The sequence below is a fragment of the Poecilia formosa genome, unplaced genomic scaffold (genome assembly GCF_000485575.1).
Source record: "Poecilia formosa unplaced genomic scaffold, Poecilia_formosa-5.1.2 Scaffold379, whole genome shotgun sequence".
NCBI classification, from domain to species: Eukaryota; Metazoa; Chordata; class Actinopteri; order Cyprinodontiformes; family Poeciliidae; genus Poecilia; species Poecilia formosa.
The window spans coordinates 274,143-299,840 of NW_006800318.1; the positions used below are offsets into that span (position 1 = coordinate 274,143).

General features: G+C 39.6%; 1 protein-coding gene across 2 annotated transcripts in view; it reads right to left on the reverse strand.

Annotated features, from left to right (window-relative positions):
• Positions 1-812: 812 nt before the first annotated feature.
• The window catches only part of ptprb (protein tyrosine phosphatase receptor type b), a 32,697-nt gene continuing 7,811 nt past the window's right edge, over positions 813-25,698 (reverse strand). Inside the window, exons 3-40 of one of the 2 annotated variants that reach the window (XM_016662595.1) lie at positions 24,634-24,771; positions 23,502-23,642; positions 23,177-23,434; positions 22,830-23,093; positions 22,216-22,335; positions 21,992-22,138; positions 21,791-21,908; positions 21,022-21,167; positions 18,169-18,435; positions 18,018-18,076; positions 17,396-17,600; positions 17,226-17,323; positions 16,856-17,021; positions 16,648-16,778; positions 15,967-16,114; positions 15,613-15,885; positions 14,621-14,775; positions 14,394-14,544; positions 14,216-14,316; positions 13,064-13,229; positions 12,709-12,990; positions 11,453-11,731; positions 9,598-9,747; positions 9,369-9,508; positions 9,133-9,263; positions 8,934-9,040; positions 8,752-8,857; positions 8,138-8,218; positions 7,048-7,065; positions 6,853-6,934; positions 6,488-6,578; positions 6,210-6,286; positions 5,991-6,125; positions 4,926-5,048; positions 3,766-3,929; positions 3,545-3,680; positions 3,348-3,468; positions 813-1,889 (exon numbers count right to left, since the gene is read on the reverse strand). In XM_016662595.1, coding sequence (XP_016518081.1) covers positions 1,867-1,889; positions 3,348-3,468; positions 3,545-3,680; positions 3,766-3,929; positions 4,926-5,048; positions 5,991-6,125; positions 6,210-6,286; positions 6,488-6,578; positions 6,853-6,934; positions 7,048-7,065; positions 8,138-8,218; positions 8,752-8,857; positions 8,934-9,040; positions 9,133-9,263; positions 9,369-9,508; positions 9,598-9,747; positions 11,453-11,731; positions 12,709-12,990; positions 13,064-13,229; positions 14,216-14,316; positions 14,394-14,544; positions 14,621-14,775; positions 15,613-15,885; positions 15,967-16,114; positions 16,648-16,778; positions 16,856-17,021; positions 17,226-17,323; positions 17,396-17,600; positions 18,018-18,076; positions 18,169-18,435; positions 21,022-21,167; positions 21,791-21,908; positions 21,992-22,138; positions 22,216-22,335; positions 22,830-23,093; positions 23,177-23,434; positions 23,502-23,642; positions 24,634-24,771 — 5,498 coding nt within the window. In that variant the 3' untranslated portion in view covers positions 813-1,866. Of the gene's footprint in view, positions 1,890-3,347; positions 3,469-3,544; positions 3,681-3,765; positions 3,930-4,925; positions 5,049-5,990; positions 6,126-6,209; positions 6,287-6,487; positions 6,579-6,852; positions 6,935-7,047; positions 7,066-8,137; positions 8,219-8,751; positions 8,858-8,933; positions 9,041-9,132; positions 9,264-9,368; positions 9,509-9,597; positions 9,748-11,452; positions 11,732-12,708; positions 12,991-13,063; positions 13,230-14,215; positions 14,317-14,393; positions 14,545-14,620; positions 14,776-15,612; positions 15,886-15,966; positions 16,115-16,647; positions 16,779-16,855; positions 17,022-17,225; positions 17,324-17,395; positions 17,601-18,017; positions 18,077-18,168; positions 18,436-21,021; positions 21,168-21,790; positions 21,909-21,991; positions 22,139-22,215; positions 22,336-22,826; positions 23,094-23,176; positions 23,435-23,501; positions 23,643-24,633; positions 24,772-25,698 lie in introns of both variants that reach the window. The other variant, XM_007575483.2, reaches the window with a different exon arrangement.

A 25,698-nucleotide genomic window follows, 5' to 3' on the forward strand; every position in this document is an offset into this window, starting at 1 on the left:
GGACTGAAACGGCGACCCAAGATGTTCAGAAAACCTGGAAAAAAGTCGATCAGAACCGTCTCAGCGGGTCGCAGAGTACGTGACAAACTGGAAGAAAAACAAAGACAAACTTTGGAATGGCAGCTAATTTTAATGAGCTTTATAATCAAGTTTACATGTTTCTGATGGCAGGTTAAAAAACAGTATTTTATATTAAAATACAATCCTTAAATCTTGTTTACATTTTTTTTCTATAAAATGTCATTATTCAAACTGGACCTTTTATAACTTTTAAAAACATTTAAAATGGCTTTTGTATTACAAAGAAAAAGAAAAGAAAATACATTAAAAAAAACATTTTATCCGATTCCTGATTTATTAAAATGAAACTTGAGGCGTGTTTAAACTGTTTTCTGAAGCTGTTTTAAACAGTTATTTTCTGAGGCAGAAAGTTAAAAGTCTGAAGCAGAAATCTAGCATGAAAACACAAATATAAACCCAGCAGTGGAAAACCACTATTACATCAATATTTACATACAGCATTGTGTGAGGTTTTCTTTAAATAAACAGCTTATATGGAGGAGAGAAAGTAGAAAAATAGGCAATTTATTTTCTCAAACAACTTCAGAACCATTTATAACAACATTCTGATTTAAATTTAGCTTCTCTGATAAATTTGTGAAAATATGAGGTTAGTTTGGGCTTTAAACGATGGACTTGTATTGATTATTGATCATATTAGGGTTCGGTTGATGGGTCAGAACAAACCGAACCGGATTCTGGTCTCAAAGGTTCTCCGTGCTGGACGGTCTGTGATGTCACCATCTGTCTTGTTAACCTGGTTAGATCATCATGGTAACAACAAGCTTGTTCATAAGAGTAAAACTAAGCTTTGACTGAGTCAAACAGTCGCATCGGCCATGTTAGGAATAACATGAATCAGCATAGAGGAGCTGAAAGCTATGATGTCATACCACAGGCTCCGCCCCCTTCACACCTTGTCTGCTCTGGGTCAACTTCAACCCCACTTCCTGTGTCAGTCTTTGTAGGTTTTTACAGTTTCCTGTTTATATTTTCAGATTAAAACATTACTGGTAGTTTTCTGGATAGAAAACTCATAAAAATAACGGATAAATTGAACAAATTCATTAAGTTACTGATAAATATGTATTTTTGTATTTTGAAATTTCAACACAATAACAGTCTTTTGAGTGAAAATGCTACAGGTTGACAGTAATGCCACAAATCTAACAAATATTCCAGTTAAATTAATATCCAACATTCCTGCAAATTGAGCAAAACAAAAAAAACAAAATTAGAATAAACACCCAGAAATGTTAACAGTTTTCATGTGCACATTATATTTTGTTTTTCTGCTCTAATAATAATATTAAAACAAGCTGATATTAGATGGATAATTAGTCAGGCTATCTGCTCAGGTAGCTAGCTAACTTTAGTTTTTTTTTTGTAAGCCTTGTTTCAGCCAGCTGACCAGTAGTGTGCAGCAACAGCTTTCTCTGACTTCTCATGAAAAGTTTAACATATAAAACAGCTGATTTTACATGGCACTAAAGTATAATTATAATAATTTACAGCAGAGCTTTTTAGCAGATCGACCATCTGAACTTGAAGGCATTTTTTACCGATCGGTTTAAAAAAAAAACCCAACAAACTGGTTTTATATCATGTAAAAATGTCTTTTTTACAGCACATTTAACCTGAATCCTGTTGGTGATGAGTTTGGTTTCCACGGTGATTTACCACAGTTAAAATGGTGATCCCGACCAAAGAAAGAGATTTTATTCAGCTGCTAACGTCCGACCAGTTACTGAACATGTCTCCATGGTGAGCTTCCTCTCTCCTGATTGGCTGAGCGCCGTTGCCTTGTTAACGTCCGTTGTAGATGAAATCTGAGGAGAAATAATCACAATTTTAATGATGTTGTGATGAAAAATTTAATGAAATTAATTCATAAAGCTGTTAAGCTAAACAGGAAGGAGGATTAGCAAAGAAATGTTCAATTTCTAATAAATCCTCTAATTTAAATCAACATTTATTTTCTCCTTAGTCCAGATTGTTACATTAGAAGTTATGTTTAGTTTGCTCGCTGATATTTTCTAGTTTATATGAACTTTAACAGAAACCAGTGAGAGTTCTGTTAGTGTCAGAAAGTCATTTTTGCTTGTTTTGTATTTGAATATCTCAAACTTTTCTGTTTACAAAAATATAAATTCTTAATGTTTTCCATTGACTGCAGCAAGTCGAGGGATTAAAAAAGAAAACTGACATTTAATTCAGATCGATCACTTAAATATCAAATTAATATCTGGAAGCCTGACTGGAAGTGAATTCTCTATAATTTTTCTGTATTTATTCAAAAAGCAGCTACTCAAACTGAGGTGTTAGAAGATTATCTATAAAACTGATACAAAAGTTTGATTTTGAACCAAAGTTGCAACATTTGTTACATTTTCAGCTGTTGCAGTTTTCTTTTTTACCTCACCTGTGGAGGCGCTGCATCAACAACCTCTGAAGAAAACAACACAAAAACCTCTGAAGGAGGCATTGAGCTCAACTTCCTGTTTCACCAAATGTAAACAATAATGAAGTGGCGTCAAATTTTAATCAGTTGTAGGATTTCTCTTTTGTCTTTCTCTAAAGACATTTCTCCCGCTAGTGCTAAGCTAGCACATTTGTTTTGGTTGTTGTACCCAGAATGCCCTTCGCTGTAGTCCACTTCCTGCTCTGGTCCACTTGGTGTTCACATATGCATTCAAATCACACCAGAACCAAAATTTTTACTCTGATCAGAGTTCAGGGTCTCAACAGCATCATTTCATTTTATTCGTAACGACAGATCGCACATTTTATATCTGCTCCATATTTTAAGACAAAAGATATTAAACTTGCCAACTTGTTTACTGGTAATTCATTGTTCTTCTTTTACTTTCAAATAGTTACATTAAAACGCCACCACTGTGCATTTCAAAATGCAAATTAATTATTACATATTTCTTTTCTGCTACACCTTAAAATAAATAAACATCCATAGAGGCACCAGTATGATGTAAACTAATACCTAATAGTGGTAATAATTATAATGTTACACACTTAATGTAGTCTAGGAATAATGAAGTATCTGCTGTTGAGATGCTGGGATGGGGGGCCCCAGATTAAAATCTGTTTATGGTCCCAAAAAGGTTTGGACCGGCCCTGGTGTCCAGAATGTGCTCCCCCTACAGGAACAAGCTGGTACTGATAATTTAAGTGTTTTTTTTAACACTTAACTGAAACAAAATCTACATTTAAATCGAAAGTTAAGTGAAACCACACCAGAGCCCTGGTTCTGGTTCTGGTTCTGGACTCACCGCGGCAGTATTCTGGGTTGAAATTCTCATAGATGGGATAGAGCGGGTTCTCCTGCTCGCTGCGGTGCTTCCTGGCTCGCAGCACGTCCCTCACACACTGATGCAGGAAGGCGTACTGACACTGAAACACACACCAGATCAGAACACTGCTGGGTTCTCCAATGAGCTACGGTCTGGTTCTGGTTCTGGTTCCGTACCTCAGTCTGGACCATGTGCTGCCGGTGCAGCCGCAGGTCGAACACGCAGCCGTACAGGTCGATGCCTCCCTTGGAGTCCAGCTGCTGCAGAACCCGGTCCAAGGCGATGAAGGTCCCGGTCCGACCGACTCCGGCGCTGCCAGAACAAAACCCGGTTAACGACCCAGAACAATACGGTTCTGTTTAAACGCCGCAGGTCCGGGCGCCTATCGCCGACCCACCTGCAGTGCACAACGGTGGCGCCAGTGCTGGGTGAGCGGTCCACGTAGTCCCGGACGGTCCGAACAAACTGGATCAGGGACTGGGTGCTTTCGGGAACGCCGTGGTCGGGCCACACCGTGTAGTGGAAGTGACGCATCATCCGTGGATAACTGCAGCTGTTCTCCTTCAGAACCAGGAAGTAAGTTCAGTTTCTGCTCTAGGATGGCGCTAAAGGTCAAAGGTCACATATTACATTTCCCTCAACAAGTTAGGAAACGTCTATGGCCTATGCAAAACATGTCCATCACATTTTAACACAAAATCATTCTTAGATAATAAGATTTTAGGGCGTTTTGTCACTTTAAAATAAGCTGCTGCTGGCCACGCCCCCAACTCAATGTTTACACTCGCAGGTGAAAATGTCTGCAAACTGATGAGCAATTATGCAACCGTACATCTTTGAAAAGCAGACGTGGGGCCTCCTGCACAACCAACAAGAATGCAGGAAGTGGTTTCTGGATGGTAAGTCAACAATTAAACATTTTGTCTTTTCATACAGCGGTAATACCAGTTGACCAAACATGCTGGAGCTCAGCAGGGGTTGCTAGGTAATGGGCAGAACTCTGCTCTGGTTGATAGGTAATGTGTAATGGTAATTGCCAAAAAGCAGCTGATTCATTGTCTCAATAATCAATAAATCACCTCTTAAATTAAAATGAACTTTTTAATTTTCATTAACATGATTTATTGTTTTTCTCTGGAAGATAAAACTCTTCAGTCTGGTCTCAACTAGCCCTTTATTGGAAGGATAATGTTGCTTACAGTAATTTCATGATTCATTTTATTTATTTGGTATATTTAAATTGTCTTCCAATTCCAGTGTTAAATGTTCATTAGAAATTAACGCTTATTGAACTTTGACAATGTGTTCTTGCATTATTATTATGCCATTAACATTATATTACTTACTAAACGATATTATCATTTATCACAATAACCTTTGGGATAATTTATCATTCAACTAAATGTTATGAAAGGCTCAGGTGAGTTTTGTTAAAAACTTTTTGATTGTTTTTAGAAGCAGTTGAAACTGAAATAGAAGCAAAAAACGTGCAAAAAGGTCGCCTTTAATTTGTAATGAATTGTTTTGAAGTTGCAGGAAATCGTTGCTGAATTGTACCGAGATGATCTTGAACTCTCTGATGGTCCACTCTGGCAGGACGGACTCTGACAGCATCTGAATGACCAGATCGCCGTAGTACAGCGGCTCCTTGTCGGCCGGCCAGTACTGATCACACTTCACCTGCAAACAGAACGCCACGCTAGTTCACCATCTGCAGATCAATCAGTTAATCATGATGAACTGATTAATCGATTAATAGCTAACTGGAGCATACAGTGGAAAAAGAAACATTTCAAAATTAATTTAATTTGTTTTTGCGTCTTTTAATGAATTGATTATATTGTCTAAAATATGCTGAAGTGGTTAAATGAAAAATCTACAGAATGTATAGATTTTTTATCAAATGAGTAAAATAACTGATTACTAAAATAATCAGTAGCTGCAGTTCTAAATTCTCTGAATAAGTTAACTAGACACAGTCAGATGTTTGCAGCTCATTAAGTCCAAATGGATCCATTATTTCTAGTATCTGCAGTCAGCATGTGGTTGAGGCTCCTTCTGCATGAATTACTGCATCAATGCAGCGTAGCATGGAAGAGATCAGCCTTCAGGTCGGCTCATCTTTATGTCAGATAATAAAACATTATTTTTCTACCACATTTTTTCCTTCCACTCAACCTTCCATCAATATACTTCGCTATAGTCCTCTTTTGAACATCTAGCTTCTTTAGCAAAGAGTTTTTGTTGTTTAAGCCCCATGTGCAGAATGCTAAATAAGTTAAAATAAAAACAACACCGTCTTTAATACAATGTTTTCAAGCTCTTTCTGTGTTTTATGCTTTTCTTTACTTTAAATAAAATGATTTAATGAGAGTAAATGTTTGATCTCAAAGGGAAATTGAACATTGTTGAAACTCAACATGGAATGTTACATTTGCACCTTTAAATAAATTCATTTATTGGTCTCTGGATACTAATAAATGGAAAATTTAGTGGAAGGAAAACATGTTGTGTAAACTGTCCTGACTTGAACCTTAAAGATATTTTTGAGTAGTAAGAGGAAGATGAGCGCGACCAGAACCAACAGTCCAGATGGCTTGATCTCCATCAGCCTGTTCTTACCCGTCCCTTCTCCACACACTGCGTCACCATGACAACGTTGTGCACACCGTGCTCCCACACCATCCTCCAGAAATCGTCCTTCGTGCCCGGCAGCGGCCCCTGGGTGGCGATGTACTCCCGGCGGTAGTTGTTGCCCTGGAGGCGGAGGGACAGTGAGGGCATGTTGGTGTGGTGTGTGTGTGTGTGTTTGTGCGTGTGTGTGTTTGTGCGTGTGCGTACAGGTATATAGCTAGCGTTGACGTAGTCAGAGCAGGGGTCATCCTCCAGGTAGGACAGCTTCACCCGGGTGGAGTCGTCTGGAAACGGAAACAAACATCGGTCTGAAGCTGCTTGAAATTAATGACAATTAATTAGTAAATTAAATCTGACCAGCCAAAACCAACTCCATTATTAGAAAACAAACTGTTAGTTTCTTTATGAAAACATCTTTGAAGTTGGTTCAAAAATTAAATGTCATGTCATTTCTCAGCAGATATTGAGTTGCTGAATAAACGTACACGGCAGGATGTTGTTGTAGCGGTTCTTCCCGCGGTTTTCCGGCAGTCTGGCCACGTCCATCGTCTGGTTGCGGCCCACATCCTTCAGATCCTGCAGAAACACGAGATTCACTCTGCAGGGAACGTTCTGAGTTCACTTAACACTGAAGGGAAATTACAATCTGCTGAGAAAGCTAAAAACCAGGATGAAGCACAAAGTCTAGAGCAGATCAGGATCCTGGTTCTGCTTACCAACCTTTCTTTAATGTTGTAAATACAGCCAAATTATTTAAATAAATTAACTTTTTAATGATTTACATCAGCAGTAGAGGATGGAAAATGTTTAAGGTGAAAAACAGCAGCAAACATTTCTCATCTGAAATCACCTCAAACTCCTCAGACAGCAGGTAGTTGGAGTCGGCCTGCAGTTTGTTCAGATGGGACTCAAAGTGGCACGCTTTGACGGGACTGTAGGAAGGAGGGGGACATGTGAACAACATGTGAACAACATGTGAACAACATGTGAACAACATGTGAACAACAATCTGCTGCTTCAGCCTCAGATTTACAGAGAAACTCACCTGGTGACCCTCCGATTACTGCAGGGAAACAGAAACAGTCAGTTAATGTTCACACTAACATGTACAAATATATTTATCATGTTTATTAGAAATGGGCTTTTTTAACAATATACGCCAATAATTCTTAAATATTGATGAGAAAGATAAGCAGATTGTTTCACCTATGAAAAGGGAAAATATCTTATTATAAGTGAAATAATCTGCCAGGGAACTAGAACTTTTTTATGAATATAAATGAATCATTTTCATAAAATAAGTTACTTATAATTTTGTCTTTTTTAAAGTTTACTAAGATATTTGCACTGGAAACTAGATAGAAATATTTGGTAAGATTTTGTGTTTTTTCAGTGTATTGTGGAATAAACATTGGAGAAAAACTCCTCATGTGACTGTTTTAGTTTCACTTGGTTCAAATGTTTTTAAAATCTCCCACTAAGCTCCTTTTGCATCCAATTATTTATCTATTAATGCAAAACTGAACCGATCAGTCCTGGCCTGTGTTGATGTTAGAAGTATTGTAAGTATTTCTGAGCTGCAGATGAATCCTTTGTTATAAATGATTAAGTGTTCACTAAACTAATGTTATCTCATTTAGGCAATAAAATGTGTATTTTCTTATTTATTTGCATCTTCTAATGCATTTCTAATATTGTATAAAAGGGCTTAAATGAAAAAGCATGCAGAAAATGGCAGTTTTTTGTAAAGACAAAAACACTGGATTGTGTCACTTTCGGACCTATAAGGTGTTTAGGTCTTTTTTTAACTACGCTGCGTTCACTGTCCCTGTGTTGTTTGTACTTTTAAAACCCAGATAAATCAACCCGACACTCAAAGCTAACATTTAAGTTTTAACTATTAAAGTGATTTAATGATCAAATGAGATTAAATCATCTCTGAATGTTTGCTGCTGATATTTCGTTTCTCTGTAAACTCGGAGTGATTCGGTCCCAGGTTCTGTTGGTGACTGATGAGCTCAGCGGGCCGACAGAACCGGACTCTTATTGGAAACTAATTCTTCACAGCCTCACATATCGGACGTGGGAGACGCTGGAAACATTCTGCTGCAGAATATTTATAGATGCAGACTCACCTCCTCACTCCCATATACATCCCCGCAGCCGGGACTTCTTTCCACATACTCATCCTCACCACCGGGTTCTCTTGCACGGCCCTGCAGAACCAACAGAACCGGGTCTTCAAAATGCTGCTTTTTACTCTTGTAGTGACAATCACAACATGTTTTACAGCTATGATTAATTTTGATTAATCAATCTAATTTAGTACTTGATTAATTGCTGCCTTCAATATTCAGACTCATAAAAAGACCATTGCTACAAAAAAGCAAAATAGAAAATGTGGACATTTTGAATTTCAAAAGTAACACATTTCTAGAAAAAAAAATCTAATTTTAAGACTAAACTAAGAACTGCTTTGAAAAAAAGCTAGGAATGTTCTGACTTTGAATAATTGGTAGAAAAAAAAGCATTATGACAAATTCAGAAATCTACAAAAGAACATGAAGATTTTTGAGTTTGAAAAACTGCAACAAAAAAAATCAAATTTTTGATTAATCTGAGAAATTTGAGAAAAAAAAACTTGGAAATTTCTGAAAATTTGCTAAAGAAAAATAGAATTTTGACATAAATCTCAGAAATTTTGTAGAAAAAGAAGTAGAAATTTTAAAAATGTTTGTTTTCCACTCACACTTTGCGCAGCCGCTGCCTGTATGCCAACAGGGAGACGACGGCCACCATCATGCCGATGAGGAACATCCCAGCGCTCAGGCCCTCCACCACGCCCCCTAGAGGCTCTGGCAGGAAGAGGCGAGGTTGGAGTGAAGCTTCGGGTTCGGACTGAAAACGTTTCAGGTGTGAAGCGTTTCTCACCTGCATGCGTCCTGAGCGGCGACGACAGGTACGTGTCTGAGAAGAGCGGGTCGGCTACTTCTCTGAGGTTTTCATCAAACAGTTTGGTGAAGGCTCGCACACTCAGCCTACACAAACACAAACACACACACACACACACACACACCTGGTTATCACTGGCCGCCTCCTGCTGCCTCACCTGTCTCTGCCTTCTGCTCACCTATAAGATGTTTTAGGTTTCAGCGGCCCGTCACAGAAGCCGCCATAACCACGGTACAGGTCATCGTCATGGTAATGATCACAGGCTCCGCCCAGCCGGTCCCCACCTGCCCCCAGATTCACCTCCACCACCTGATCAAGTAGCAAATAATTACTATCTAAGGAATACATTATTGATCATTTTCCTAGTGTACCAAGATATTTGTTAATAAATACTTGTGTTTGTGCAGCGGCTACCTGTCCGCCGGCGCTCTCTGTGTCCTGAGGGCAGCGGCTCGGGAAGTACGCTGTCTGATACGCTCTGACAGAGGAGTTGCTGATGTAATCGCGGTATGATGGCAGTGGGTGGCGCTGTTCTGGCTGCAGATTTTCATTGGCTGTTGAGATAAATGAGGAGTTTCACTTCTTGTCATACAGGGAAGAAAATCTGAGAAGCGTAAAAGCAGCGGTGGAGGAGTTTCTGTACCATCTGACTCAGCTACGATCACAGAGAAGTATCTGATGGCTCCGTTGGCATCGCTGAACCAGGAACAGTTGAAACGGAACAAGATGGAGGACGACGTCATTTTGGATGACTTCTCGCTGACGTGAACGCTGGGCGGCGGGACGGGTGGACCTGACAGGAAATTCATTCATCAACCAAAAGTTTAACAACGATTCTTCCTACAATACATTTAACGTTTGGAGTAGCTAACTATCCCAAAATCAACGTTAACATGAAAACAGCTGCCAACAGATGTACAATTAGAAAACTGTGCATCTTTGAAAAGCAGAAATAGAGCCTCCTGCACAACCAACAAGGATGTAACAAGTGATTTCTGGAAGGTAAGTCAACAACAAAACACTTGTCTTTGCCAGAAGCATTGCACAGCACATAAAACCACAGTAAACCCAGCTGACCAAATGTGCCAGAGCTTAGTTTGGGTTGCTAGGTAACGGGTGGAACTCTGCTTGAATTGTTAGGTAACAGTGTCTGTAGAATATCACTCAACAATTGCGAGGTTTTTGAAATGTTTCAGTTTCTAGACACCAAAAACCATGAACTTAGCGCCAAAAAACGACCAAATTAGCACTTTGTTGTTAGAAGCAGTTGAGACCAAAATGGAGGCATAAAAAGTTAATTTTGCATAATATATTCAGTTTAAATCAATATAATATTCCATGGACTCTTCAACCTGCTGCTGTGGAGGTTAGAAACTTCCAGTGTCATCTCTTCTTCTTCTATTAATGTCTTTTTTTCCCAGTGTCCTCGTGTCAGGTTGATTTATGGTGTCGCACAGGCAGAAAGTGGAAGAACAAATAAGGAAGAAAAGGTTGGAAAAGAGAAGAAACTTGTACTTTGGGTCACAATGACTTAATTTCTGAAAGGTCAAAGAGATAAATAAAGTGACTCATTGGTTATAAAGAGCGCAGCACAACAGGAAGCTGCTCAGATAGCAGGAAGTCCATGTGACCTTGATAACAGTTAATTAACTTAAGCCAGGAGTGTTTTCAGAAACGGAAATCTGCACCAGAAGTAATGTCAGGAATTCTGCTCCGACCTAAAAACCTTCAGAAAATAAGAAATCTGTTCAACTAATTCTACTAAATAATTTTTATATTGTTATATTGTAGCATTAGCACAGCCTGTCTATAGCATCCATTAACATTTTCTTATTTCCAGTCTGTTTGTCTTGTTGGCTATAGAGGGTCACATACGTTTGTTCTGGATGTACTTTAGTAGTTTAAAACTTCCAGCAGGTCAGATGAAAGAGACAATTTGGGTTAAAAATGGGTCAGTTTTAATCATTTTCTACACAACTATGGCTTATTAGGGTCATTTTAGAGTAAATTTGCGAGCAAAAAAATCAGAAACTTTTATTTTCTGAGACTCTAAAGCTTTAAATTCTCAACTTCTGAGCTAATTTTTTTTCTAGAAAATTTCTAAGATTAATCAAACAATTTCTGAGTTTTTTGTTGAAATTTACTCTTTTTTTCCGTCTGTATCGACCCAAGTAAGCTGTCGCAGTTCTAATCTAGATTAACACCAAATGGTATATATGAATAATTATTTGGCTTTAGTATTGATTATATCGAAGGATTAGTTATTTTTAGCAGCTTCAGGTCTCCAGTTCATGTCAAGTTTGAATTTGTTCAAACTGTAATTCCTCATTGCTGATTTACACTTTTACCATTTAGATTTTTATTCTTTACAAAAACTAAATGAAATCCCAGAAAGTTCTTCAAAGTGCCAAAAGCAGAGAAACAGTCTGAAGGTTGGAGTGGTGTGTGTGTGTGTGTGTGTGTGTGTCTGTGGTGAGTGTGAGTGTGTTTAAGCTCACGGTCAATCATGGTGATGGCGGTCTGAGTCGCCGCCGGACTCGTCTGCCCGGCTGACGACACCCTGACTGTCACCGTGTACTTCCTGAACGCATCCAGGTGGTCCAGCGTTACCGCGGTGACGCCACCGGCCAGCCGCAGGTTCGAGGTCAGCTCCCCGTTGTCGTGGCGACGGCTTTCGACCTCGTAGGAGTCGAAGTCAGCAAGCGGTGGCGTCCAGGAGCAGGAGAGGGCGGAGGAGGACAGAGGGAAGCAGTGGATGGACCGCAGAGGAGACGGACCTGCAGGACGGATTTCTGATAAGTGTGGCAGGAAGGTTCTGGTTCTGACTGGACTGTAACACAGCTAATTGTAACTCTGTAATATTAAAACATGAAGATAAAACCTGATTTCTTTCTCCACATGACATGTTCATTTTCAGAAGTGACATAAATCTGCTTCTACAGGCCGACCAGAACAAACTGGGTCGGGTTTATAAATATTTCAAATGTGTCCCGGATTATTACTTTTATTTATTTATTTTTTTATTCCTTGCGGTGATCAGTTTGATCCCTGCAGCCAAAATCTCACAAACACACAGACTGTCATAAAAAATGGATTAAAGAAAAAGCAGCTTTTTCTCTGCTGCCACCTGGTGGCCAACCTGATAAATGATCTTACATTTTTATGATCTTTGAACTAAAGCAGCAAATTTTATATATCAAATTCAAAAATACTTTACTGATCCCAAAGTGAAATGTTGTCATAACTCGTATTAATTCAATGTCTTCAAATTATTCGTTATTATTGGTATAACAAAATAATTTCATTATTTGATTTAATTTTAAACCCCTCAGAACGTTAATCTATTTCTAAGATATGAATTGCTTAAGTATTTTTAATAAAATGTATGTACCTACTGAATAAAATTGTCTAAAAGATCATTGTTTTTTGAGCAAAAAATGCTTGTTTTTCCATTTTTATTTCTTTGAACTAATGAAGCACATGAAATTTACATATTATAACATGTCAAAGATAACAACATTTATTTATTTGATTTCTGCATGTTTTTAACCCCTGTAAAAAGTTAGTCCGTATCTCCAGAATGATTTGTTTAAATATTTTTTTCATCTATTACATAAAATTAGCAATATATTTAATAAAATATTTTCGTTTAATAAATAAAATTAGCTAAATAAAGCTGTTAATTTTCTCTTTTCCTTTGTTCTTGGTTTGAGCAGCTTTATTCTTAACAGTAAATTTTACTGGCTCCGCCTACTTGTTCTGACGCTCCTCTGGATTGGTTGGCTGCTGGCTGTAGGCCTGCCTTTGGCTCCGCCCCCGCTGACGGTCGTCACGGTGAAGTTGTACTGTCGTCCCGGAAACATCCCGCTGACCATGCGGCTGCTGAGGTGAGTCTGTGTGACAGACAGCGGGTCCTCTGGCGCCCACTGCAGGCTGAAGTTGTCATAGTCCCCAGAGGCGGGGCCAGACCACAGCAGCTCTACCGACTGATTGGTCGGGCCTGGTTTGATGGACAGGTGGCTGGGCGGCTCTGGAGCTAACAGGACAGAAAAAATAAACCTTAGAATCAACAAATTAGCTTTTTATATTTGTTATTTTTAATGGCTTACAGGTTCGTCCAAATCCTGAGACGGTATTGGTCAGATCGCCGCTGTGAGTGATGACATCAGCACGATACAGCCGGCCGGCGGTCAGACCGAGGAAGGTGTGGCTGCTGTGCTCCGCCCCCAGGCTCTGAGCGCCCTGAGTGGATCCGGACGCATCGTACAGCAGAACCTTAAACCATAAAAGCAAATGAAAACAGCTGCATCCGTTTAGGGAAAATTTATTTATTATATTCAGGGTTTTTTCCAAGAATTATTCCTTTTTTCATTTGTAATTTGTCAATTTGATTTGATTACAACAGCAAATTGAACAGATTCTAATGCAATGTGATTTTAAATATCGTATTGGAAAATTTACAAAAAAGAACTCAAACAGCAGAACTGAAAATAATAATAATAATAATAAAGACTAAATAACATCTAAAAACTAAAAACAAAGGCGTTTGAAAATATTTACTTAACCTTAAAGACATTTTTGGGGAACATATTTAAAAAATCATTATTGTAATTAAATAATTGTAACCCAAAAGTTTAAGAAGCCCAAATTATAGAGCATTTCAAATAATAAGAAAATAAGGTTGCCATGATATAAAGTAATAATAAAAACAGTAAAGAAAGAGTTAATTTCCACCAACAAACTCAGAAATTTTGAGAATAAACTCCAAAACATTTCTAGAAAGAACAAGGAAATTTCAGAGTTTGAAAAGTGGAAAATCTTTGACTTTCAGAGCTCAGAAATATTCTTGCTTTTCCAGAAAATGTTCTGTTTTTGGCTGAAATTTACTTTTCTTTCTTTATCTAATATAATATGTTGTAATAAAATAATAAAAAATATTTAAATGTGGATAAAATGAATATTGGTTTAAGCTCATATAAATAAAAATCCGTTCCTCTGCCTACATCCCCCAGAATGCCATGCAGTTTGATGAAACTATTGGATATTCTATCAGACATGATATCTACTGATATTGACGTGTCTATCATGATACACGTTGTTATTGATTTTGATAAGGAAGTGAAACCAGCTGTTCACAAAGTGCTGCACATTATAGGAAAGTTCAGTGGCAGGAAAAAGTGTAAAAGCAACAGACAGGCATTCAGGAGAATGTGTTTAAATGTTTGGATTTCTCTTATAAACGTCAATCAAAGCGTGTTTACCTGGTAGCTGCTGCAGCTTCCCGCTCCGTGCTGCCAGCTGACCGTCAGCCTGTCGGTCCGTCCAGAACTCTGGACCTGCAGAGCCGACACCGGAGCCGGGACTGCAGACAACAACAGATGAGGAGCGTTGAAGTGAAGACAGAATGAGGGGACAGTGGGACTCATCGTGTCAACTGACCAGTTCTGGCGAGGACCGACGAGTCGCTGCTCATGTCGTGGCTCCAGCTCACCACCAGGAGGCGGTAGAGGCTTCCCGCTCGCAGGCCTGAGAAGACACAGCTGTCTGCAGCTGGACCCACCTTCTTCCTGTCCACCGGCTCGCCGGCGGTCTGAACGCAAAACAACATGGTGGCAACAGAAAGCTCTGAAATGAAGCTTCACTACAGAGCGGAGGCGTCGCCTCACCTGCTGATGCTGCTTCCTGTGATTGGCCGTCGCCTCAGAGACGCTGTAGAGCGACAGGTCGTAGGCGTCAACATGGCCATCTGAGGGACGCCAGGAGAAGCTGAGGGACGTCATGTTCGCCATGACAACCGTCAGGTTTTGAACAGCAGCAGGACCTGAAAAGGAGAACAAAACTCACCTTTAGGAGTGTTAAAATGATGTAAAAATAAAAATAAAAAAAAAGATGCAGAAATGAAAAAAAAAGGAGTTTAATATTTTGGACTGCTAAATTATCAAAGTTTCTCCACTTTGGTTGTTTTCCCTGACAGTCCAGTTCGATTCAGTTTCATTTTGGACCAAAGCTGCAACATTTGTTCTATTTTCCGTTGTTTCCCTCCTGGCCTGTGGGGGCGCTGCAGCAAGAACCACTGAAGGAAACAACGCACAAATTTCTGAAGACACCAGACCAACTTCCTTCTTTGTGAAATGTAAACAAAATGGAGTAGTGTAAGATTCTAGCGGTTGGAGGATTTCTCTTTTGTCATTAGCAAAAGGACATTATTTACAGATTAAGCAACTAATAACCAGGGAGCAAAAGTAGATTATTAGATTTTCTTTCAGAACTTCAGGTGTTCTGGGCTGAACATATCTACAGATAAAGTCTTTTTTTGTCGTAATTCCAAAATGTTTATATTTTTCTACAGTCTTGGATTAATTGCTGTTGTGATCTGTTGTTCTTCTAGCAAAGCTCTTTTTGAGTTAACAATTAATCATTTACTAAATTAGTTGATTATTTCATCACAATTAATCCAATGGTTCGAGCTCTAATATTTTTGATGAAGATCAGAACATTTGAAGATGTGCTAAATATTAAAGAGTTTCTTAAACATCCATGAAAGAATCAAGGCGACACTCTAGGTTTGTTTTAGATGAGGGATTATATCATGGTGGAAAGATAAAAACTAAGCTGATTTTATTTATTACTGCATCTTTGAAAAAGGAAATTGACTCACGGGTTTGTCCTTCTGCTGCGGCCGCCTCCAGCGATGTGACCCCGCCGCTGAGCGTCACCAGCTTCACCCGGTACCTCTTCCCAGAGGTCAGACCCTCCAGCTGCTCGCTCTGACTGTCCGCCGCCACCGACCGGTTCCTCACCACGCCTCCCGCTTCGTCCAGCAGCTGCAGGCGGTAGCCATCGAACGCCCCGACCGGACGCTCCCAGCTGACTGTCAGGCTGTGGGTGGTGTGTCCGTTATCGGCCTGCAGGGCGGTGACCGCTGCTGGAGCTGCAGGAGGGAAAGCGAGCAGTGAGACGGAAAATCCAAGGTGGTTATTCATCGTTAAGAACAACTCGACAGCAGCGTTACCCGCTCTGCCAGAGGCCGTGTTGCCATTGGTCAGCGTCCCGCTCTGTGATTGGATGGAGACCCGGTAAGCCTGGCCTGGGATCAGATCTAAAAAGTCGAGGGAAGAGACGTGTTTGGGGACAGGACGAGTGTCGATGGAAACGCCATCCTGGAAAACACAAAAGGAGCCAAATGTTAGCGTCCATCTTCATCTGAAGACGCTCCTAACTGCAAAAAAACAAAACCTTACCAAGGTCTAATTTATACATGCAATTGAAATTCACAATAAGCAATACATCAATTAATCACATGACAAATTAGTCACATAATTTACATGTTCATGATTTATTGTTTTCTCTCTTTCTACCAAAAACTGGAGGATAAAACTCTGCAGTCTGGTGTTTTGGCCTCAACTAGCTTCTCTTAAGGAAGGACAATGTTGTTTACAGAGAGTTTATCATTTATTTTATTTGTTTTTTTATTTTGTATATTAAAATGTTTTCCACTTCTAGTGTTAAATGTTCATTAGAATTTAAGGTTTATTTATCTTTGAGCATGTTCTTGGATTATTATGCCACTACTACCACAAAAAAAATCTAAAACTTTAAAACTTTAAATCTTTAAATTGTACAAATTCAATAAATCAATCATATTGATTTATTTCCCAGTCGTACAGAGAGAGTGTGAGTGAATCCATCTCACCATGGTTGACAGAGACACTTTGTACAGGTCCAGGTCTCCGTGTCCAGGTGTCCAGGAGAAAAGCAGCCCAGCGCCAGAGTCCGTCCGGCCGGGTTGGGGAATCAGCCTCAGGTTCTTTGCAGCGCTGGGAACTGGAAAACAGAATCTGCTTTCATAAGATCTGGACACAGATTTGTTTTATCAGGAGAGACAAAGACTTTAGTCCCACCTGTCCGTCCCTCCATCACCTGGGCGACCTGAAGAGGCCCGCTGAAGGTGGACACCATGATCTTATAGAGGCGCCCCGGGGTCAGAGAGGTCAGCAGGTGATGATGCACGTCGCTGCTCAGCATGGCGGGAGGGAAAACCCGAGTGTCGTTAAAGAGCAGAGTCACCTGGAAACAAATAAATAAATGACCACTGGGTCAACTCCACCTTAAACAGGTGATTCAGGTGAGGTTGTTTGTTCCCTTTTCCACAGTAAAATTTAAGCACTTTCATGGATTTAAGGTGGTTTTGTGAATCAGCACTAGATGAATAATATCAATCATTAATTAAATGGTGTTTTAATGTTGAATAGATGATTAAACTGAACTGACCTCGTAATGGTCGACGTCTCCGAGGGCGGGACTCCAGGTAACGTTCAGCTCCGCCGTTCCTTCGTTCTTGACCGACAGATTCTTCACAGCTGCAGGAACTGAAAAACAAAACCGTCAGTGAGAAACCATACCAGCGCCGGTCCGGTTCCCCTCCTGAAACTCTGACTCACGAGTTCGTCCGTATGTGGAGATGCTGCTGACGTAGCTGCCGCTCCATGTTTCCACGGTGACTGTGTAGAGTCGCCCCGGCGTCAGAGACGAGAAGGCGCACTCGTTGTGTCCGGTGGGGACGCTCTGGTTATGCAGGACGCTGTGGTTGTAGCTGATCAGAACCACGTAGCGGTCCAGATCTCCTGCTGCGTGATGCCAGTACACCTGCAGACAGCGCAGGAGTTAAAACACCTGAGAGACAGCAGAGGGTTTACACTGCAGACAGCTGCAGGTCTGCTGACCGCTGAGTCATGTTCCTGCTTTACTGCAACAGTAAATCAGTTACAAATGTAACTTTAATGCAATATTATAATCAGTTAAAATGATTATAAAATTGTTGCAGTTTAATTACAACTTTTCAGTCAGTTTAAATGTTGCACAGTTTTGTTGCAATGTTGTAATGTTACCATCCTAAGTTAATAGCACAATTATTATTTTTATTATTTTATTTTTGCTAAAAGTTGTTTATTTTACCTAAAACATTTTTTGGAAATAAAGAGGTAGTGATATATTTTTTTTATTTTTTTATTATTTATTTTTACCACTTTTGGTAAAAGGGTATTTTTGTTTTTATTGTCTCACTTTCAGGGAGTCGTCTCTTCCAGCGTGAACGGCGTTTGGGTTTCCCACCGTCGCCGGTTCTGTAAGACGAACAGAACAAACCCAGATTGGTATGGTAAATAAAACAAAAGAAAAAACAACAAACATGTAAAAACATCCAGGAAAGTCTCACGTGTTCGAGCCTGGACCACTGTGGTGTTCTCCAGTCCGCTGCTCCTGGTTACTATGACGACTGAATACAGGTGTCCGGCCTCCAGCGAGTTGAAGGAGCACTCAGGCGGCGAGGAGCTGGACACGGGCAGCATGTGGACGGTCCGCTTCCTGTCCTCCAGCTGGACCAGGTAGCTGTCCACAACGCCGTCCGCAGGAAGCCACGAGACGTACAGAGCGTCCGACCTGCCGCCGTTGGCAACCGTCACCTTAGAGACGGCGGCTGGTGCTGAGAAATTACATCAAATAGGAAAAGATTGTGGGAAAACCTGTCAACAAAACTCAATCTTGTTCCAAAATCTGAAGGATCACATTTAATAAACAATTTTAAGTATGTTGGACATTTCAGATGGTGGATTATTTTTCACTGAGAACCCAGAAAACATTTAATAAACACCAAAATGCTCAAAAACAATCTAGCAAGAGCATATGAGCTCGACTTGTCAACTGAAGTTATTCCTTGAAGAGTTTATTTTATCCAAATTTTTTAAGTTAACACATTAGAAAATTCTATGCAAAATCCTCAATTTTGTATATAATTTTCATTTGCTTGAGATTGTTTTAGGTTTTTTAAAAAAGACTTAATGAGGAAAAGGGAAGATGGAAAGTACAACAGCATATTAGGACCATAGCAGATAGAAAAATAAAAGGAGTAAAAATTTCCATCAAAGAATCTTAGAAATTTTCTAGAATAAACAAGGAAGGTCCTGAATTTTAGTAGCTGGAAATTTGCTAGAAAAAAATTCTGACATTATGAAATCAAACCAGTTCATGGAAACAAACCCAATTTACATTTTCTTGTCCTTTTCACGACATTTCAAAACTTCACTAAAACTTTGCACAAATGCTAATAATCGTTTCCTTTTCTTAAATGGGGTTTTATAACTAGAGTTAAGTTATCATTCTTTGTTTTGCCTTCAGATCTTATGTTCGACTCCCTAATTTAAGATTAAATTACTCAAAAATACTTGGAAAAACAAAAGTCTGAAGCCTTAAAAGGCAGAGTAAATTTATTTAATAAATGTCCTCATAAAATCATAAGACTCCTTGGTCCTCACAAACCACAAATACACACACACAAATTTCCTGCTAAGAAAATTTATTGTATGACACAATTTTTTCCGCCTATTGTGACAACATTGTAGTGTGTGTGTGCGTGCACGTGTGTGAGCATGTGTGTGTCCTGGGAGTGTCTTTGTCCTTGTGGAACATTCCAAGCTTTCTTTTTTAGGCATGTCGGACATTGTTTTAAGCAGCGCCTGATATTATCACATTCTTTGCGAGAACTGTGACCCGGCACACAAATCACCAAAAAAAACAAAAAAACAAAAAAAACAAAGCTCTGTCATGAACTTAGAATGCCATTTAAGGAGATAATGAAGATTTGCTGTTTGGTCTCCACTGTGGCTCCTAACTTTGAACAAAATAAATGCTAAACAACATGTAAAGGTTACAAAAACAGTGTATAAAAGCTGTTTTTATGCATCTTCATGCATAAACAACATTTCCACAAAGATTGTCACCAATAGTTTGAAATACATACATACATACATGCATGCATGCATGCATGTATGTATGTATGTATGTATGTATGTATGTATGTATGTATGCATGCATACATACATACATGTTTTTTGCAAACTGCAGGATTTTCTGATGTCATTTTCTATAAAACATAAATGTCCCACTTAACTCATCTAAAAACTAAAATAAAATAGTGTAATTTAGATTTCAGTTAAATTAGGGTCCTATTTTCACATAAAATCCATTCAAGTCTGTATTTTTAATTTGAAGAAATGCAAACAAGCTGAGGCATTCACATTCATGTATGTGCACACACACACACACACACACACACATATATATATATATATACATATATACATACATACATACACATACAGACATATATATATAAATATATACATGCACACATATGTGTGTGCATACAAATTATGTTTATTAGTTTAAATTTAACTTAATTTCTTCAAGCGTAATAATAAATGTATACAAATATATTTTTTTCTAAGCAGCAGATGCATCAGGAAGTCTTAAAATTGAGCTACAATAATGGACTTTATTTAAACAGATATTTCTTTTTATAAAGTCTACTGGAAAAAAGTCATTTTTTAAGTTTTGTTCAGTAAAATTTATATAATTTTATTATAATTGTTGTAATTAAAAATATATTTTTCTCTTCCCGGCCTTATTCTGAATATTTTGTACCTGAAATAATATGCAGAATATAACAACAACATTGTAAAACTAAGTATAAATCAAATATGTTTCTTTAAACATAGAGCTAATAAACACGAGTTTTATTAGTAAATATTCAAATTCAATTTGAAATTCAACTTAAATTCAAAAATACTTTGTTGTTCCCAAAGGGAAATATTTCACTCTTTAAATAATTTCTGACAAAGAATTCTTGAAAAAGAAGCAATTTCTGCTCAACTAAACCTAAAAGTTAAATTAAAATTCTGGTAATTCTTATTGTAAAGTTTTATTTTCCAAACAGCCGCGCTTTGGTCACATCAGGACATTTTGAATCGTAATGTTTGAACATTCCTGCTCTGTTGATTGTTTGGTCCGAGGTTTCCTGTTTTGGCCGCTGATTGTGTTCGCTGGGAAAAAAGCTGGATGGGGATATTGTATCTACACAATAAGATCCCGACTGACTGCCAACCAGACGTGGTTACATAAGCCACTGTGTGTTTGTCATTAGCAGTTCTGAACAATAAGTTTTCCTGTGCAGAAAACAGCCTCTGGTTTTTTATTCAAGCACACCAAACCGTGTAGAACGGCGTAAACTCACCTGTTCGAGCCTCCAGACTGATTGGTTTAGACTGCAACTCCCCGCTGATAGTGGCAGCCTGCAGCCTGTAGAGGGCGCCAGGCGTCAAACCGGTCAGAACCAGAGAGTTAGAACCAGCTGGAACGCTGTGGTTCTGGACAACAGCACTGCAGGACCAGAAGAGTGGAGTTTGATGAGAAACTCAAATGTTTTCAGAAAACAAAATGGTTTCAATGTATTTTACTGGGATTTTTTGTGATTAACAGAAATTAGTGCATTTTTATTGAATAAACATGATTCATGGTTTTCAATGTTTTCTGCAAATAAAGATCGGAAATGTTTAGCAAAATGAGCGTCCCTTCATTAAAAAACATTTAAATTATAATGTCAAAATTAAATTGGTGTTTGAGGGTCTTTCAAGGGCAGATATAGTATGGATTACAGTTAGCGCTTTAGCATTAGCTTTTCCTTAATACAGTGTTGGTATAGTGCTATAACATTAGCCTTTGCTTCATAATGTGTTGGCTTAGCGCTTTATTGTTAATGGCACTAATACTTGTGATTAGTGTTTTAGCGTTAGCGCAACTAACATTTTAGCTAGCTGTTCCCACCTGCGTTTATTTTAAAATTTTTTTGAAAACTGTTCATTTTTCCTCCATTTCACAGTCTTGTGATAATGTGTGTCAATTTCTGAGGCAAAATCCCAAAGAAATATGAGTTTGTGGTTGTAATGTGACAAACGTTACAGCCAAGAAACTATAGAAAGCAAAGTTTATTCATAATTACGTACTTGTTTTGCAGCAGAGTCAGGTTGTACGAATCCACGTCTCCTGGTGGTTTCTTCCAGGTCACCTGAAGGCTGTCCACTCCCGAGCTGCTCAGGCTGATCATACTCAGCGCCATCGGAGCTGAAGCACCACGAACATTCATCTTAGCAAAACTACAACTACATTTGTTTAATCACCTCAACAAAACAGGATCATTGACACACCTGTCCTTCCCTCCACTGATACAGATGTGTTCAGATTCCCACTCCTCGTCGCCACGGTGATGACATACTGCCGTCCAGGTGTGAGTACGTTGAACGTGCACTCCCTCATGTTCGGCTCCACCTGGCGCGTGTCCACAATGGAGTCACCTGGAAGATGACGACAATTATAAAAACCATCCCTGCTGAAAAGCCTTCATCCGTCTCAAGCAGGGATTTGGCGTTACCATGGCGAATGGTGAGGAAGTAGTCATCACGTGACCCAGAAGGGGCGTGGTTCCACATGGCGCTGAGCAACGTCTCATCCGAGTGGCGAATGTGGAGATCTACCACCGGAGCGGGAGCTGAAGGCGAGTTTTACCCACATTAGATAAAGGTCAACACGTTGATGACAACATTTTGCAACTAAAATACTTGTTCAAATAAATTATCGGTAAAATTCATAATATTTGGAAACTGCAATAAACCCAAAAACACGGCAGTCATCCAGCGGCACACTGTGTTTTGGAGTTAAACATTTTTTTTTAAATGAGACTGGGTAATTATTTGTTATTGGAAGACATTATTAAAAATACAAACACCGACTATAAAGTCTGAAAAAAAGGGAAACATAAAAATAAGTGCTTAGACTGGTGGGAGCGCAAGCAAAGCTTGGTGGCCCGCCAGGCTTAAAATACTCTGGGGGAAACCCTGAACATGCAAATCTATTGTTTTTAAATCAAATATAATTTTTTTTTTCTTCAGCGACCCTAATTCTCTTCCATATAATTGCCATGAGTGTTTCTCTTATTACTTTTTAGGGTCTGTTCCAAATAAATAAGAAAAGTTCATGTCTGACCCATTGACCCGTCACAGCTGCTCTCGGCCGCCAGTCCTCCGCTCTCCACTCTCAGCGTGGCTCGGTACCGCCTGCCAGGCGTCAGTTCTGTCCCCGGGAAGCTAAAGTTCACTGCATCCCGGCCCAGTGCGGTGTCAACCAGCTGCTGCGTGCTGTCAAACAGGAAAACCCTGTAGTTCTCCCAGCTGCCAGCGGGGGGCGCCCATGTCAGCAGAAGGCCGCCGGTGGATGAAGGAGACAGCTGGAGACGTGACGCCGCCGCCGGAGCTGAAGGTCGAACAGAAGCAGGATGAAGATGAAGAAGGAATAAAAAAAACAAACAGAACGAGTTTGGCTCAGTTTTTTCTCACCTGTCCTGACGGTGAGTTTTGATTGGTTCGTCAGAGAGCTGCTGACTGACATCACTTCCACCTGATAGGCCGAGCCGGGGGTGAGCTGGTAGGCGGCGACCTCGGTGGCGTTTCCAGGCTGAGTCGTTTCCTGGATTATCGTGTCGTTGTCGAAGAAGGTGACGACCACGGCGTCCACGTCGCCTTCGGGACGTTGCCACGACAACTGGAGGCTGGTGCCGTTGTTTTCCGAGGTGACGTTGGAAATGGCGGCGGGCGCTGGTGAGGGAACGCAACATTACAACCTTCTCTTTCATTCACGTCGCTCCGTTTCTGTTCGCGTTACCGGTATGAGCCTCGATCGTCCTGCTGCTCTGCAGGCCGCCAGCCTCCGTCACCATGGTAACGACGTACAGGCGCCCTGGCGTCAGGCCGTTGACCGTGTGCCGCGTCGTCGTACTTCCTAAAGTCTCATTCCTCAGCAGATCTGGAGATACAAACAGTTACATGACCCTGAAGCTGCTTGTTTGTCCTGGTAGAGAAGCACAATTCAATTTTCTTCTATGTGGTTTATTATTTATTCCCATAATTTTTTAGTTTTAGCTGGGCAATGTGGCTTAAAAATAAATCTAACATTTTTTATACTATATACGAGTGGAATCAATTTTTTGCTGTTCACTTTTTTTTCTAAAAGAACAAATATTTTTAAAAATGAATGATTCATCTCAATCATTCCTTCTGTGAGTCAGACGACAGAGTCTGAATATCAGAGAATTTTAGATTCCTAACGAGAATATTGTTACAATAGAAGCAAAAAACAAAATGATATTTTATAAGAAACAATCTTAGTTAGAAAAATAATTTTATGATAAAAAAGCTAATTTTGTATTTTTTTTCTTCAAAATTGAATCAATTGTTTGCATGATTGTTTTTATTGTTTAAAGTCCTGCCACTGATAATAATTTGATAGTAATATGTTAAAAAATAAAATATTTCTTTTAAGTAAATTTCTAAAACTTATAGCAAAGTTTTCTCAACATTTCTCGTTTTAATTTTTTGTCATTTTTTGTGTTGTAGTTCTTATAAAATTACAACTTTATTCTGCTAATATGACTTTATTCCTCTACTAATTCAACTTTAATTTCATATGACTGTATTCTTGAAATATTCTGACTTTATTCTCATAATTTACAAAAACATCGTAGCCAGGCGCTGATATTCAGTCGTAGAGTTGATCTGAATTCAAAGCGTAAATAAATAGAAATGCAAAATGCTTGTGAAACAAGATGGCCGCCGTGGGCGCTGACATCACTCTGAACTACGGAAACCCTCAGGAATGCACTGCTGACAAAAAAAAAATCCTGTTTTATCAAAAAATGTATCTTCAAAAACCATAAATTCGATTAACTGATCAAATTGATTTATAGTGCAGACAAATGAAAAGTTAACTTTCTAAACTCTGTGAATTATAAACGTACCGGACTGATTGGAGCCCTGGGCCTTTTCCCGCAGCTGTAGCCTGAAGCGCTGCGTCCTGCCTGGGCCGGCCTGCCAGGAAAGGCCCAGGCTGCTGTAGGTCCTGGAGGTCACAGCCAGGCCGACCACCGCTGACGGCCCTGATGCAACAAAACACACAAACCGTTAGAAAACACATTTAAATCAGCTTTTACAGTGCACATACACCTCAGATCTAAAGCTCCAACTACAAAAAACCAGAGAAGCAGAGATGTTTCATCCTGATAAGATTGGCACAAACACACACCCATCAGTCCTCAGAGACAGAACTAGTGGGAAAACAAACCAGAACTCTGAAATGGGTTGAGACGTTTTTTTGTTTTTTTTTAGTGAGTCACCCTGTGGGGAGACAGATGCTCTTCCTGCAGAAATCTCCCTGAACTTTACATCCAAAACAGATAAAAAACCTTCAAAGGAAGTCCAACTGTTTACGACAAAAAGCTTTGAAACCAAACAGACAGTTTACAGAACCGGTTTTATTTATTGGCACCACAGCAGCTGCACAAAAAGACAATCTGCTCACATTTCTAATCCAACTGGTGAAAAATCCCAAAGAAGAGTTTGAAAAAAAAAAAACCTTTTAGATTGGATTTTAGTTTCAACAGATTGATTTCAAAGTTTTTAAATGAAATGGGAAATGGTGGGAGAGTAATGAATGAATGGATGGATGGATGGATGGATGGATGGATGGATGGATGGATGGATGGATGGATGGATGGATGAGTGGATGGATGGATGAGTGGATGGATGGATGGATGGATGGATGGATGGATGAGTGGATGGATGGATGGATGGATGGATGAGTGGATGGATGGATGGATGGATGGACGGATGGATGGATGGATGGATGGATGGATGGATGGATGGATGGAGGGGTGGATGGATGGATGAGTGGATGGATGGATGGATGGATGGACGGATGGATGGATGGAGGGGTGGATGGATGGATGAGTGGATGGATGGATGGATGGATGGATGAGTGGATGGATGGATGGATGGATGGACGGATGGATGGATGGAGGGGTGGA